The sequence below is a fragment of the Zalophus californianus genome, chromosome 4 (assembly GCF_009762305.2).
Source record: "Zalophus californianus isolate mZalCal1 chromosome 4, mZalCal1.pri.v2, whole genome shotgun sequence".
Lineage (NCBI taxonomy): Eukaryota > Metazoa > Chordata > Mammalia > Carnivora > Otariidae > Zalophus > Zalophus californianus.
Window position 1 is genome coordinate 57,520,776 of NC_045598.1, and position 17,509 is coordinate 57,538,284.

The 17,509-nt window shown below is 35.6% G+C and overlaps 1 protein-coding gene across 2 annotated transcripts in view; it reads left to right on the forward strand.

The window, feature by feature from the left end:
* Positions 1-17,509, forward strand: part of LRRC7 (leucine rich repeat containing 7) — a 939,042-nt gene that overhangs the window by 797,880 nt on the left and 123,653 nt on the right. For both annotated transcript variants that reach the window (XM_027572982.2, XM_027572991.2), the window contains one exon: positions 3,298-3,370. In XM_027572982.2, the coding sequence (XP_027428783.1) occupies positions 3,298-3,370 (73 nt within the window). The remainder of the gene's footprint in view (positions 1-3,297; positions 3,371-17,509) is intronic.

Sequence of the window (17,509 nt, forward strand, 5' to 3'; positions counted from 1 at the left end):
AGGTGAGGAAGTATAATGGTTAAAAAGAGCATCCTTGGATTAAGATGACAGAGATGATCATCTGGTCAAGATAACCCTCAAGATACATGCCTTAAAATCCCACTCAATCACCACTCCATATCTCTTCAAAGACATAATGAAAATAGAAAAATGACTTATATTTGAAAAACATATTTTTGTTCCTTACTGCCTCCTCAGTACCAAGAACTGTGCCTAGTTTATAATAAGGACTCCTTAAATATTTAGCAAATAAAATAATTTAACCATGCTGAAAAAGACTGAACATCTACCTGAACCTGAGCTAGAATGGAAATATTGCAATGACCCCACGCCTGATGGGCTCCAGACCACAAACAGCAGCGGTAGCTGTAAGTTCCATTTCTGCAGTGGAAAAAAGAAAAAAAAAAGTACCTTAAGCATAACAGGAGAATCTACAGGAGATTGAGGCAGCAACTCCTTTTCTGCGAAGAGAGCCTGAAACAATCTACAACTAGTATGTGGAGCTAGCATTGGAGAGAACAAATATAGATGCACTGCTGAAAACTGTGCAAGTCACAGCTAGTTTGGACTGGATCTGCACTATCCACATGGGATGAGAGCTCCATGTTGCTAATAGGAGGTCTGGTTCTGAACTCCAGACACCTGGGGTCATGGGTAGGTAACCATAAAACTGCCAGACAGGGATGGGTGAGCATAGATATGGAGAAAATATTCACCCTCACAAATGAGCATGCAAACAGAAATCTTACAGGAAAACTAATGTAATAACAACAAAAAACTCAAATAGGAAAATTTACCCAGGAAAAAACAAAGTCATCCAGCAATGTAAAAAATGATTTTTATGTATGTGTAGCTCCTCAATTAGACAAAACTTACAATAACACTCATAAAAATAATAACTTGTAAAACAAAAACAAGAACTATGTCTAAGAATAGGTGGTTATAAAAAAAAAGAAAATTAGAAATCCTGGAAATGAAAATGGCACATAGTGAAATAAAAGACAATATAATTATTTGTTTAAAATATCTTCCTTTAAGAAAGCAGACGGGGAAATTAGCCTTCTGGTCTGGGGAAGACAACATGGATGGGTGATAGAAAACATCAGATTCGGTACTTGGCCGGCATAAAGCTGACTGGGATAGAGAGGAGGGTACTATGTATTTAACACCTTCATTAAGAATCTGAAAGGCTTTCAAATTAGGAAAGTAACTTTGTTATAGTAGCTTACACCGCCTCAGACTATATCTTTGGACCCTGTTGACCTTTCAGAGAAAATTACATTTATGCATCTGCAGAGTTGCCAGAGTCCCTGATTATACATGTGGAATGGCTGACTTTGCTCCAAATATTCCCCTCTTGGTCAAGAGAAGGATCTGGGACAGGAGACTGAGAGCTTTATTCTAAAGCCCTAAAAGAATTCATTGATTCTGACTGGATGGGAAATTGTATCTTATCTTCTTTATTAGGACATCATTGGACTACCAACATTTAAAAGAACAACCCTTTGGTTTTAGTCCCTAACATGCCTCAAGACTTTTCACCACTACTTTCAGACTTTGGTACTGTGATTCTCTTAAAGGCTACCTTTCGACCTGGCTTCATGGTGTTTGCACAGCGATCTGTGACCCAGCGCAAAACTTCTTATGCCCCACTCAAGTGACACTGAGACTGTCAACCCTCCTCTAGCTCCACTGGTAGGCAGGTGCAGTAGTTTGATAAGGGCTACCAAGTCATACAAAATTTAGCTGTAATGCATCACGCCCTGTTTTCTTTTCACAACTGATGAACAAGCTTTTTTATATTTCCAAGGTTGATATTTCTTACATACACACCAGAGAAGCTGAAGTGATTCGGTCACCCCTTAAACATAGGTGAATATGGCAGTGGGTAAGCAAACCTCAGAGATAAATGACCCCAGTGAGAACTGTCCTCTTTCCCAGGTGCTACTCTTTTCAGCAGGGTATCTTCGGGACACAAGCTGATGTATTAAAGCTCCGATATTTTGTAGATATTTTCTCACAGCAGTCTGACAGTGAGACCCTTTCTCGCCACTAGAGTAGAGATTCTGAGTGCTTCTCCAGAATATGTAACTGAGCATACTGAAATTTAAAGTGCAATAATCGCTTTTTATTTCAGATCTATTCTGATTTACTCTATGCCTTTAAGGAGTCCTCAGAATACTTGAGGTGCGTGGGCATGACCCACAGCAGTGCTTCTCAAAGCATATTCACAAAACTCTAGCTGTACAAGGTACGCTGCACACTCACACACATTCCGCAATAACTTTGCAGAGTCACGTTGCTACATTAATATATTACAAGGTCCTAGAAAAACTTCATTAATGAAATATGTTTAATGTTGTTTAATTTAGCATTTCCCAAACACATTTGACCATGGAACCCACTATATCCATGAGAACAAGTTTTCTGCAAAAAAAAAAAAAAAAAAAAAAAAAATGTAGCCTACAGTATATATGCATATTTCCAATGTAAAACCAAAATTAACCACGCTTTGCCCTTGGACTTTGGCTATTTAAGCCATACTGATACTACATTGTGGCTGGATAAAGGAATCTGTTCTTCAATCACTCTGTGGTTATTACTCATTAAAACCCTGGGAATAATGCAGGCAGTAAGTGTATGGAAGGTGTAAATCTGACAAGGAAATATAAAAAGTTGAAACTATTCTTGGCCAGTTCTACTTGGTATATTAAAATTGCAAATTTTTGTGCTTTCTGCTGATCCAAGTCAAGGATTTATGGTAACAAAAAAGAGTATGAGGTCATATGTTGTAATTTTTCAAGTCCATAATTATAACCACTGCACCACAATACCTCAGTACCCATTCATTGATTATTAGGCTTACTTCAGATTTGGGTTTTTTTTGTTGTTGTTGTTGTTTTTACCTTTTTAAAATTTTATTATGTTATGTTAATCATGTGCTTAGGAATTAATTAAATATTAAATCATAGCTGGCTTAAAAATTTTCATCTGGTCCATTTGCGGTATACTAGATAAGGGAAATGTGGTAGTGTTGCTGTCAACTTAGCTTTCTATGGAGCCCTATGTTTTGTTTATTTGTCTGTGTTGATGTACCCGAACTCCCACTGATGCAAGTAAAGTTTTTACAACTGGACAGTCAAGACTAGACTACATACAAACATATTTGTAGGTTTATATAAGCAGAGTGTAGCCAATTGACATGACAGTCGTCACAAGTGATTCTTTTTCTTTCATATTGTATTTCCTACCAGAGATCTGTTCTTATGTATTAATAAACCTTCTTCTCTGTTTTAGGACTGTTGAAAAAACTAACTACTCTAAAAGTAGATGACAATCAACTTACAATGCTACCCAACACAATCGGAAAGTAAGTGCCAAAGTTTCATATCTGTCAACCCCTCTGAGCCAGAAACAAAAGGATATGTTGAATTTTTTTACTTCAAAACATTTTCTATCTTAATTTAGTTTTATATCTGAACATTGCATTGACACACTATATAATATCATGTGAAATAACTATGATTCTTTCATAAGCAAAGCAATTACCCGGATCATTAGTTATGTTATTGCCTATAATTTCCCAGATACTATTAATTTGATATTTTTGACTGCATAGCAGCTTGACATTCACTTGAATGTGTCTTATGAAATCAAACCAATTTGTATAAAGCTCTGTAGTTTGTAAATGTTACCATTACACTCTAAGTGATTTATACATTATTTTTAGTAATTGTTATTTATAGTAGCAGTACTATATAATAGTACTATAAATGTTATTTATAAAAACAAAATTATTTGCCTTTGAAAGTATGAAAAAGATTCATCAAAGATAAATGGGCCTATTCAGTTCAAGGTTGATTACTGGTTTACAGGGATAAATTTTAAGAACTTATCATAAAAGCTCATGTTCTTTTATATATATATAAGTGCCATTATCTTCCTTTGATTATTGTTTCAGAGAAAATAAAAAGGAAGTGTTAGAGGAATGAACTAAAACAAAAGAAAACAAAAAACAAAAAAACTGGTGAAAAAACTAAGAAACAGAAAGAAGCCAATGGGAAGTGTATGGGAAATCTCTATACCTTCTCAATTTTGCTGTGAACCTAAGACAACTCTAAAAAACATAGTCTTTAAGAAAAAGATGACTGACAAACTGGTTATTTAAACTTGGGTTTTGGGCAGACATTTTGTCGAAAATGAACAAAGTGAGCTTATCACTTCAAGGAAAACAACTAACAGTGTTTGTTGCTGACAGTAAAATTTGAGCTCTCAAGCAAAGATTGGAATTTTGGAAAATTCCTATATGCCACTGTGACCTTGACAACTTCCCAATCCTTACAGGCTTTTCTGATAAGATTAGTGTGATATAAATTAATGTAATTTGTTGATAATACGTTATGAAATGTGTCAACATCTGGAAAATCTGTATAACTCAGTGAAGCAGTATATCCAAATAACCAATGCATGAATTACAAAATCAGACATGGGTATAAGACCCATTCAGAATGCAAAATAGACCAGTTGATTTTAATGTATTGGTATGAAGAATAAGAAAAGTTCATTGATACAATTTCAGACTCTACATTGCAGTTATCCCCTAAAAAAATGCCACTTGTTGTGTTTTGGTGTAGTATCAAAGAAAAATCACAATGATCCAAAAGGACTATTGAAATATTCCTCTCTTTTCCAACAACATATCTATGTGAGGCTGGATATATATAATTGTTGCTATATATATAATTGTTATATATAATTCAGTCAAAACAATACATCACAACAGATTGAATGCACAAGCAGATATGAGATCCAGTACCATCTATTAAGCCAAATATTGAAGAGATTTGCAAAAATAAAAACAATGTCACTTTCTTCACTAAATGTTTTTGTTTAGAAAAATATAGTTACTTTGAATAAAAATGTTATTTAACATGTTATAGGTTTACTATTATTATTTAACAGGTAGTAATTATTTTTAAAACTCCTATTTTAATCTATAATATAAAGGATACCAATAGATATGTAAACGCATATTATAACATATATACACAATATAAACACATGTTCTTTAGAGTTACTGATGATTTTTAAGAGTGTCAACAGTCCTAAGATCCACAAGTTTGAAGATATCTGTTCTATATCACATCATGTTTTTTTAAAGATTTTATTTATTTATTTGAGAGAGAGAGAATGAGATAGAGAGAGCATGAGAGGGTCAGAGGGAGAAGCAGACTCCCTGCTGAGCAGGGAGCCCAATGCGGGACTCGATCCCGGGACTCCAGGATCATGACCTGAGCCGAAGGCAGTTGCTTAACCAACTGAGCCACCCAGGCACCCCTCACATCATGTTTTGTACAATAAAATTACAAGAACCATTGTCTAACTTATGTTCTCACTTCAAGATAGCACCTGCATACAAATGTTTTGAATTTGCATGTATGGCAAAAAATAAACTAAATATCTAAAATTTTATAATATACCATAATAAGCAATCTATATGAGGTAAAAATAACAATAACAATAACAATGATAGCTTTTTTTTTCTTAGGGAATTCAGAATTGATAGATCAGAGGTTTAGTGCAAGGCCTAGATGTGAAATTTGATTATGATCTTATTTAATGGCACCCTAGGGCACATGCAGAAAGTGTTTTGTAAACAGGAGAATAGTCTGCATTTATTAGGAAACATGCTACCTAGAACTCTGGACACCAAAATCCTAGAAATGTTAAGACCAGCTGTAGTGATATTCTCATTCTGCACTTAGAATATTTCAATATGTTAGAATTTTCTTAGATCGTTTTTAGTAATCCAACTATTAAAAACTGCTAGAAGACTTAATTTTTGAACATTTTTCACAGTTCAAATGGATTCCATGATTTTTGTGCGAAATGATTTGTAAAATTGATTATTTTTGTTCTCAGACCTTAATTTGTACCTAGAATTTCTAGCCACTCTACAAATTGAATGTACAATGAAAAATAATAATAAATAACTTTTTTTCCCCGCATTCTGCCAAATACCATGTTTGGTGCTTTACACACATTCCTATTGAGTTAAAGCCCCAATAAACAGTATTCTATGTGTATGATTATCTCCCTCTCCCTATCAACAGTTACAGAGACTGAGGCTGAGAGAAGTCAACAGATTTCAAGGCTAAGCTGTTAATTGACCTATGATGCCTCTTAATATATATATGATAGTTGAGTCACACATTTTGTAATATTGTAATTTAATGGGTCCCACTGCTCTAGAGGCAAAGGATCTTCCAGAGGAAGAGAAACTGCATACTAAACCTTCTCTTTCTTAGCTTCATATCCTTGGGCAAAAGCAATAAAAACTCAAAAATCTGAATGGAAATTTTTAAAAGTCATTCCCTTATAAAGTATGGTCAAACAAAAAGACTGTTGGACTGGGAATCAGGAAATTTAAGTAACTAAGCAAAGCTGGGTAAGTCCCTTCTTCTCATTGGGCCTCAAATTCCTGGGGGATAGTGCAAGGAGCACTGGCTTTGGAGTCGAACAACATGGGTGTGAACCATGGCTATGCCACCCACTGTGTGTAATCAAACCTCTCTGTTGGCTTAGTTTCCTCATTTATAGTATCTACCTACATTTAAAATTCTCTAGTTCTTTGATTCAGATGTTTAGCCTATATGATGTCAATACCCTAGATGGCAAATTCCAGTAGTCTACTTGCTAGACTGTCATAACAAGAAAATACATGAAGTTTATTCTAGGTACCCGAATGCTAAAAAATATTTTTCCCTCTGTTTCCTAATCATGGAAGGAGACATAAGAAACTAGAAATGTACACGGCTTTAGGGAGGGGAATGTGGGGGCTGGTGAATAGAATAAACAGGGAGACTTGCTTTTATCATATACTCTCTGTAATTTATGAATTTTCTATTATGTAATGTTACACTAGTCAAAAGATTAAAGACAAAACACGGACACACATAGACACACAGACACAACCACACATGCACGTGCTCATGTGCACACACATACATACACACACACCTTTCCGTAGATAAAACCCAAATTCCTTTACACAATATTTAAGTTTTTCCATTGTCTCATCTAAACCAGTGGTTCTCAGCATGCGGTTGTCTGATCAGCAGCATCAGCTTCAACTGGGAACTTGTTGGCAATGCACATTCTGAGACTACCCCGATCTACTGAATGAGGGAAAACCCCGAACGACTGAATGAGAAACTTTGGGCATTGGGCTGGCAATCTCTGTGTAAACAAGCCCTTGAGGGGATTCTGATGCATGCTAAAGTTTGAGAACAACTATCTAGATTCAGCTTTCAGCTCTCAGCTACCTTCTCAAACCCTAAACTATTGTGCCTGTATCAGAATTACCTGAAATGCTGCTTTAGAGAGGAAGTTTAAAATGAAGCTGCTTTAGAGAGGAAGTTTACCACAGTGGTTGGTTGCTTTGGCTCTGGAGCCAGACCTTCTGGGTTCAAACTCTGGCTCTTTGATTTGCTATTGGGTCACAGAGCCTTAGATTCCTCCTCATAAAATGGAAATCATAATAATAATGCCTACCTCATAAGAATGTTGTGAAGATTAAATGTATTAATAAATAGAAAGTGCTACATATTCAATAAGTATTTTCAAAAAATAGTTTGATAAAGTAAAAAAAAAATATTGACTTAGTTAATTTGCATTTCTGGGATTTGGATTCAAGAAATATATTTACTGTTTTTACAACTTAATTCTCTCTTCTCTCTTCTGCCCACCCAGACCACTGCAGCTTCCTCCTCTAAATTAAAAGTCATAGTACACCTACAAACTAGACCAGCATTTTCTGAATTATATTTCTCAATACAATTATCACTTGGGATTTTAATAAGTATGATGCAAAGATAAGTTTCATGGACAAATAAGTTTTGGGAACTTTGTATACAAGTTAGAGAACATTCTAACTTGTGATATTTTTTCCATTTCTCACATCAGTTTCTTTATTATCTTTTGTATCATCATTTAACTTGTCCATTGTTTTGCCTTGTCTTACCAACTAGAATATAGGCTCCTTAAGTCTGGGATCATGTCTTGAGTATGTTTAATCTCCTTCATTGTGTGTACCTGAGCAGTCTGGCAGAGGCGAATGTTTGCAAGCTTGGAACTAGACAGATTTCAATCCTGGCTTCTCCACTCCTTAATTAATGAACCGTGAACATGTCACTTCACATCTCAGAATTGCAGTTTTCTCATCTGAAAAATGGAAAAAATAATTCATCTCAGAGGTTGTTGTGAGACTTAGTGGTGGATAGCTTTCAATAAATTATAATAGTCATGAATAGTAATAATTAAAAAGACATTTATTTATTTAGTGTTGTTTATGTTCATTTGTGTGAGGATTAGTAATATAACATGAATAAACATCCAGTGTTTAAAAAGAAAAATGTTTTATATTGATTTTCAAATATAATAATATACTGTCTTAGTCTGCTCATAATTAAATATCACAGACTAGGCCTCTAAAACAACACAAATTTGTGTATCACATTTCTGGGGGCTGGGAGGTCCAAGATCAAGGTGGTGGCAAGTAGATTTCATTCTGAGGACTCCTCTTTTGGCTTACAAGCAGCTACCATCTTTCAATGAGCTCACATAATCTTTTCTTTGCGTATACAGAGAGAAAGAGACAGACTAGTTCTCTAGTGTCTCTTCTTATAAGGGCACTGATCCCATTATGAAGGCCCCATCCTCAATGACTTCATCTAACCCTAATTACCTCCCAAAGGCCCATATCCAAATACTATCACACTGGAGGTTAAGGCTTTAACATATGAATTGGGAGAGGGGACACAAACATTTAGTCCGTGACATACATATTTTAAACTTACAAAATATACTCTCAAGAAAAGCACTGTTTGAAATTGTTTCTGAGCTTTTTGGCAGAGTCCTCAAGAATAAGCCTTTAGAATCATATTATTTTGTTGTCAGGTCTAAGGACCTAGAGAGAGAAATTTAAACACAAAAGAAAAAGATTGTAATGTATTTCCCAAAGTGATAGAGTGATCCTTATAGAAAAAGTAAAGTTATTGAGAAAGGTACAGAGAAATGATCAAATGAAACTTCAGTGATTGTATAAGATTTCAGTTAAGGTACAAAACCAGCAATGATTTCCATTTAAAAGCCATTACATTAAAATGTAATGTCTTCTACTGCCTATTTTCTCCTTCACTTCCTGCCTCGATAATTTAGGACTGTGACCATTTATGAGCTGTGGCCAAATTATAAATGCAGCATAAATTAAATTTTTCTACATTTTGGTTGGTTAAAAAAAATCAGTATCGTATCTTGAAGCATTTAGAATCTTTTTTCAGTGTTCTTTTGCAATGAGCGAAGCTTTTTTCTACTCATAGGTTGTAGAAATGTTCACTTAAAAAAAAATACTTCTGAATAGAATTTTACATTTGGTTGGTGCTTTTCTCCTATAATAAAAAAAAATATAGGTATTCTTTTCAGTCAACCTAATTAACTTCCTAAAGAATCCAAAGGAAGGGAAAGATCAGTGATTACTTTGGAAATGGGAAAATTGTGTTAAATGGAAAGTATATTGTCTTGACAATGATGGTAACTCTGTTCAAAATCAGTCAACATAGATGTTTCACGGGTAAAAGCTCTAATTGATTGACTATTCCCAACAAATGCTGTTTCCACCAAGATTTGACTGAATTCACCTTAGACTGTAGGATTTAGTACAAAAACTGGGTGAGTTTCATTGAGTAAACGTTACAGAAAAGAATTAGTTTCAATTTTGTTAATTTCTTGCATTGTTTAGAAGCAGCACAAGTGACTTACCTAATATTAATGACAAAATTAAGGATAGAGTCTAAAACTTGATTCTTTGCCTACATTAAATGAAATTGATTTTACAATCTCTGAAAATAAGGATAATAGCAAAAGTTGCTTAGCATTCATTATGGGCCCATTCTAAGTGTTTTACCCGTATTTAGCCCTTGTAACACATGGTTAACTACTGTTATCACCCTCTTGTGCCCAGTGATGAAACTAAGGTACAGAGTATTTAAATAACTTGACAAGGATATTGCTGCTAGTAATTGTTCCATTCCAGACTCCAATCCCAGCTGGCTGGCTCCAGTTTGGTCTCTTAACTCCGGGGATATCCTGATGCTTTCAGGCAGTAGCTATTTAAGCAACTTGTCTTTTCCAAACAAGTTTTATATATCTCTCTTTAGTTATTACACACATACCTCATTTTATTGTATTCCACAAATGCTGAGTTCTTTTTACAAATTGAAGGTTTGTGGTAACCTTGCATTGAGCAACATTATCAGTGCCATTTTTCCAACAGCATTTGCTCACTTCATGTCTCTATGTCTCATTTTGGTAATTCTCACAATAATTCAAACTTTTTCATCATTATTATATTTGTTATGGTGATCTGTGATCAGTGATCTTTGACGTTACTACTGTAATTGTTTAGGGGCACCATGAACTGCACCTATGTAAGACAGCAAATTTATCTGTAAATGTCATTTTTGTTCAAACCGGTCTACCAACCAGCTGTTCCCCCTTTTCCTCCCTCTCCTCGACCTTCCTTATTTGCCAAGACACAACAATATTGAAATTAGGCCAAATATTAACCCTACAGCAGTCTCTAAGTGTTCACGTGAAAGAAAGAATTGCACATCTCACACTTTAAATCAAAAGCTAGAAATGTTTTAGCTTAGTGAGGAAGACAAGTCAAAATCCAAGATAGGCCAAAAACAAGACCTCTTGTGCTGAACAGCCAAGTTGTGAATGCAAATGAAAAGTTCTTCGAGGAAATTACAACTGCTACTCTAGTGAACACATGAATGATAGGAACACAAAACGGTCTTATAGCCAATATGGAAGAAGTTTTCATGGTCTGGTTAGATCAAACCAGCCCCAATATTCTCTTCCCTAACAATGCCTAATCCAGAGCAAAAATCTCTTCAATTCTTTGGAGGTTGAGAGAGGTGAGGAGGTACAGAAGAAAAGTTGGAAGCTAGCAGAGTTGGTACATGAGGTTTAAGGAAAGAAGCTCTTTCCATAACATAAAAGTGCAAGGTAAAGCAGCAAGTGCTGATTTAGAAGCTACAGTAAGTTATCCAGAAAATCTAACTATAATAATGAAGGCGGCTACACTAAACAATAGATTTTCAATATAGATGAAACAACCTTCTATTGGATGAAGATGCCACCTAGGACTTTCACAGCTAGAGAAGAGAAATTAATGTGTGGCTTCAAAGTTTCAAAGGACAGGCTGACTTTCTTATTAGGAGCTAATGCAGCTGGTGATTTTTTTATTTATTTTTTAAAGATTTATTTATTTATTTGAGACAGAGAGAGCACAAGTGTGCATGCACAGGCACACACATACACAGGGTAAAGGGGAGGAGCAGAGGGAGAGGGAGAGAAGCAGACTCCCTGCTGAGTGTGGAGCCCAAGGCAGAGCTCAATCCCATAACCCCAAGAAATCAAGAGTTGGATGCTTACTGACTGAGCCACCCAGGCACCCCTAGCTGGTTATTTTAGTTGAAGCCAGTGCTCATTTACCATTCCAAAAATCTTAGGACCCTTAAGAGTTTTGCTAAATCTCCTCTGCCTGTGCTCTATAAATGGATGAGAGCACATCTATTTACAAAATGATCTACTGAATATTGTAAGCCCACTTTTGAGACCTACTGCTTAGGAAAAAAGATTCCTTTCAAAATATTACTGCTCATTCATTGGCAATGCGCACTTTCACCCAAGGGCTCTGATGGAGATGCACAATGAAACTGATCTGTTTTCATGCCTGCCAACACAATAGCATTCTGCAGCCCATGGATCCAAGAGTCATTTTCACTTTTAAGTCTTATTATTTAAGAAATACAATTTGTAAGGCTATACTTGCTATAGACAGTTATGCCTCTGATAGATCTGGGAAAAGTAAATTGAAAGCCTCCTGGAAAGAATTCATCATTCTAGATGTCACTAAGAACATTTATAATTCATGGGAAGAAGTCAAAATATTAAGATTAACATGAGTTTGGAAGAAGTTGATTGCAACCCTCATGGATGACTTTTAGGGGTTCAAGAATTCGGTGGAGAAGTACCTGCAGATGTGGTAGAAATTGCAAGAGAATTAGAATTAGAAGTGGAGCCTGAAGATATGATGGAAGTGCTGCATCTCATGATAAAACATCCAGTAGATGAGGAGTTGCTTCTTATGAATGAGCAAAGAGACTGGTTTCTTGAGATGGAATCTACTCTTGGTGAAGATGCTGTGAAGATTGTTGAAATGACAACAAGTATATTACATAAACTTAATTGATAAAGCAGCAGCAGGGTTTGAGAGGACTGACTCCAATTTTGAAAGAAGTTCTACTGTATGTAAAATGCTAAAAAACAGCATCACATGTTACAGAAAAATGGTTCATGAAAGGAAGAGTAAACTGATATGGCAAACTTCATTGTAGTCTTATTTTAAGAAAGTTTACAAAAACCTTCAGCAACCACCACCCTGATCAGTCAGCTGCTATCAACATCAAGCCAAGTCCCTCCACAGCAAAAGGATTATGACTCACTGAAAGCTCAGACGATGGTTAGTATTTTATAGAAAAAAATTAGAATATGTACATTTTTAGACATAATGCTATTGTACACTTAATATTACACTGTAGTATAGTATAAACATAAGTTTTACATTCACCAAATATTATAGGAAAACCAAAATATTCACTTGACTCACCTTATTGTGACATTCATTTTGTTTTGGTGGTCTGGAACCAAACCCATAATATCTCCAAGTTATGCCTATATATCCCTTTCTACCAAACCTTTGCAAATACAATTAAATTCTATACATCATCTTAAATTTGTCTAGCTCCAATGCCTTACTAATCAATTGCATGTAGTTTTACATTTTATCTACTAGAAGGTTTTGTTTATATGAAACAATGCATTTTAAAAAGGGAATATCACAGGATAACTTTTATATATTTCAGAAATATTATTCAAGATTTTTTTCAGGGTACTCTCCACCTTGAAACAGGTCATTTTATTGAAGTGGCATATATATACCAGGGACTTAACATACATTTGATCCTCTTTGAAACTCTCAGTATTAGGCATTATCAATCAGTTTTACAGATGAGAAAACAGGGATTAATCATAGACAAAAGTCACTCAGCTATTAAGTGGTCACACTAGAATTAGAACCCAAGCCTGTCTGAATATTTTCCACTGAATTACATTATTTCTATAGAGTTAAAACTGAACAAAGAAAATGAAGCCCAAAGCCATTTATTTTTATGTTTTTTAACATCTACGTTAATAGAACATTTAATAGTATCTAATGGTTTCTAATTTTCATGAATGATGTTAAAGTGAAATTACAGATTATCCATGTAATATATTCACCATCTCTCTTACTGATTAGCTAGGTAATGATACAGTAATATCTTCTCAGCCAAAACTAATTCATGAAGACCAAACTAGAGAAAAATGTAGAGACTATTTTTAGAAGATTAAGTCAATACTATTATTTTTGTTTAGTTTCCAGCATTACAACCCTCAGTAGCCTACTTTAGTAGTAGTTCTAACGTGTGAACTAAGGCAAAGCTTCACTGAACACAACTCTTGTAATATTTAATATAGATTTTAGCTTTTATGAGTGTGTCATTGTGTGTGTGTGTGTGTGTGTGTGTGTGTGTGTGTGTTTAAATGATACTCTTGAAATATTTGCAGGGACTTTATTTAAAGCCTTACAACTAACTCAGTGTGTGGTGTGTGGTCCTATGACCAGCAGCATTTACATCACCTATGAACTTGTTATAAATGCAGGATCTAGGCCCACCCCAACCGCTGACTCTGAGTTTGCATTTTAATAAGTTCTCTTGGTGATTTATAGGCACTCTGAAGTTTGGGAAGCACTGCTTTAAAGTATTTTACACTTTCTTTGCAGTTTGTTTTTCCTTTTAATGTGTACAATTATAGACTACAGATAATAATTCTAAAAATAAAGGGAGGAAATTTTGGTCTATCTTTTTTTTTTGCAAAAAGTATAATGAATGTATTTTTATTAAGCTATACCTGACATAACATTATATTAGTTTCAGATGTACAACACCATACATAGTTACAAAAAAATTTTTTGCTTGTGATGAGAACTTCTAAGATCTATTCTCTTAACAACTTTAAAATATACAATACATACAGTATTGTTAACTATAGTCACCATGCAGGACATTATATCCACATGGCTTACTTATTTTGTAACTGGAAGTCTGTACCTTTTGACCACATTCACCCATTTCTCCCATCCCCTAGCCCCACTTCTGGCAAGTGCCAGTTGGTTCTCTGTATCTATGAGCTGTTTCGTTTTGTTTTAGGTTCCACATACAAGTGAGATCATACAGTATTTGTCTTTCTCTGGTGACCAATTTCACTTATTTTTCTCTATCTTTTGAAAGCCAGTGATAATCTGAGTAAATGTGATATAACTGTTTTTGTCAAGGAGGATCCTGTATTAAAATACCTTAAGTGATTCCACAGGATTGCCATCAACAAAGTCAACTGGAATGTTATGAGTTTAAATCTTTTAAATTTCAGAGATCATTGAAGAGGGCATATTTTGCATCTAATAGCTTTCTGTATAACCCAGACATGTAAAATTCTTCCAGACTATAAATTATTAATTCAGTACAGCCCAAAGTGCAGTCAAAATGTTGTCTTTTTCAGTGCAAGAAGTTCTCACTTTGCACAGGGGTGGAGGACTGTGAAAACAACCATTCAAGCTGAAACCATGCAACAGCCTTAATAATCAATGACGGAGGGGCGCCTGGGTGGCTCAGTCGGTTAGGTGTCTGCCATGGAGCCCCCCATAGGTTGGGAGCCTGCTTCACCCTCTCCCCCCCTTCTGCCACTCTCCCTGCTTGTGCTCTCTCTCTCTGTCAAATAAATAAATATTACAATCTTTAAAAAAATAATCAATAAGGGAAAACTATGATAGTTCTGCCTGAAGGTCTTTAAAACCTTTTTTAAAACATTAAATACTATTATGGTTGTTTATAAGTGTATAGGGAAATGGAAAAATAGTAAAACTATTATTCATCTAGTTCACTGTCTTTGTAAACAGAAAGAACATCAAGAATTAAAGTGGGCTTTTTGTAAAAAAAAAATTATCAAGATTAGTTTGAACAGTACTTGCCTTCTTTTCATCATGGTAAATCATAATTCAGAGTGAACGTCTTTCCTATGCATCAGTGAATTGTATTTTTAAGCTTAAATAGGCTTCCCAACTTCTATCCTTTGTGCTTTCAGTGTCATGAGACATTCCTGAGAGTCCTTTTTTTTTTTAGATATTATTTATTTATTGGACAGAGAGAGAGAGAGAGCACAAGTAGGGGAAGCGGCAGGCAGAGGGAGAGGGAAAGCAGGCTCCCCGCTGAGTCAGGAGCCCCATATGTGGCTCAATCCCACGTCCCTGGGATCATGACCTAAGCAGAAGGCAGACACTTAACCTACTGAGCCACCCAGGTGCCACCCTGAGAGTTCCTTTAATGTGAAGTTTATTACCAGTGTCACTTCCTCTAAGACATCTTCATCCTTTGCATTACAACCACTTCCCTCATTTATGTCAATAAGCTTGCCACTAAGTTCCTCTGGCAGCGTATGAAGGGTCCCGTGAAGAGTGGCAGGCAACATCCCCACAGTCAGCTAGTTCTTCTGTAGCTCTAGTTATGTTTGTCCAGGCCCTGCAAAGTTGTTTGCACTGTGTGGTGTAAGTTTCTGCTCTAATGCACGCATATCACTTGCTGTGACTTCCTGCCATGATGCTTGCAAATTTTCATTTGTACGCTTTATGTCATATTTCTTCCAAAACTCAGCTAAAGAAATTGTATGATCTCCAGTTGTAGCATTGATAGCCTATTCAAAAGTCTGTGTAAGATTGGCTTTCAAAGTTGAAATAACTCCTTGGTCCGTTGGCAGGGTTAATGAAGTTGTCCTTGGTGATAAAAAGCAAGTTTTCACATTTTCATTTAAATCATCAAGAGAATTAGGGAGACCAAGAACATTTTCCAATAGTAATAGTGCTAGAAATATTAAATTACTATACCTATAATATCTCTCTACTGATTGACAAGAAGGCAAAACAACTACATGAGGTACTGTTTGTGGTTTGAACGGAATGACAGATGTTTAGGGACAAATCGCTGACAGCCTTAGAAAGAAGGAATGTGACAGTTGCTGATCATGATGTGCATCTGCTATTTACACTGTGATTTGTGGGCCCCAGAGTTAAGAGTGTAATCTATGTTTTATGCAGTCACTCACAGTTAATATACAGAAGTTTGAGCCTTGGTGATGGAGGGATAATGTTATTTAATGAAACCATGATGACTGAAATGTGTTCATATCAGAACAATGCAAAGTAAGGGCTGCTTTACTGTTACTCAAGATTAACCTCAAAACATGTTTTTATTTTAAAGAATGTTTTTATAAAAGAAAGGAAAAATGAGAAACCTCCATTATATTTGAACTGTTTAAGTCTTTGACTTCTACCTCTGAACATGCATCTGAAATTTTTATTTTTAAAAGTCTCCAGTACTTTTATGACCACTTGCTGAGTACATTACCCTAAACCATTGACAGATGGTTTATTCAATTCTATCAAATTTATTAAGTACATTATATACGTAAGGCAGTGGGCTAGACATTTTTTTTAGAAACAAACTGTTACTGGGTTTCACACATACATTGATGCCTGCCCCCACCAACCACACACACACACACACACACACACGCACACACACGCACACACACGCACACATAGCCATACGTACCCAGCACCCTGCGACATAACCACCCCTGCATATGGGGGCCTCAAAGGATTTAGAAATGAATTTATCAGGGTTCACTAATACAAAGAGAAAAATTTCCCGAGCATGTATTTTATGGCAGGTCCTGGGCTAAATTCTTAACAATATTTCATAAAATACTCAGAGCAACTGGATGCAGCCAGAATTATTAGTATTCTCTTTGCAAATGTAAAGAAACTAAGGCTCAGAGAAAAAGTTATATGCCTTGTCTATGTAAAAGGAGAATTGTTCACTAAAACAGCATTTGCTTACGAGATATTATTCAAAGCTGAATGCCGTGTTTCACTGCATCTGGTTCTAACCAGTTGAAGCCGATAAGGACCATGAAGCATGAGTTACCTTAGTCAGGGTCAGACTCGACCTACCAAATTATTCTTTCCTGACCCATGGTTAACGGGACTTGATTTACTTAACTGTACACAGACTTGTGAACTCATTCCACCCTCTCCATAATGCAAATATTTAATCTTTAATGGACGTATTCCACTGGGACCACCCCCTCTTGGCACTGACTCTTCCCCGTCGGAGCACTACTCAGTGAATTTCTTCCCTGGTATGTTCCTTTGCCTGGCAGGTAAACAAAATCAGCTTTGGTTTTTGAGCTGTAGTCGTTGTTTTATTGTTTGATACCCAAGATA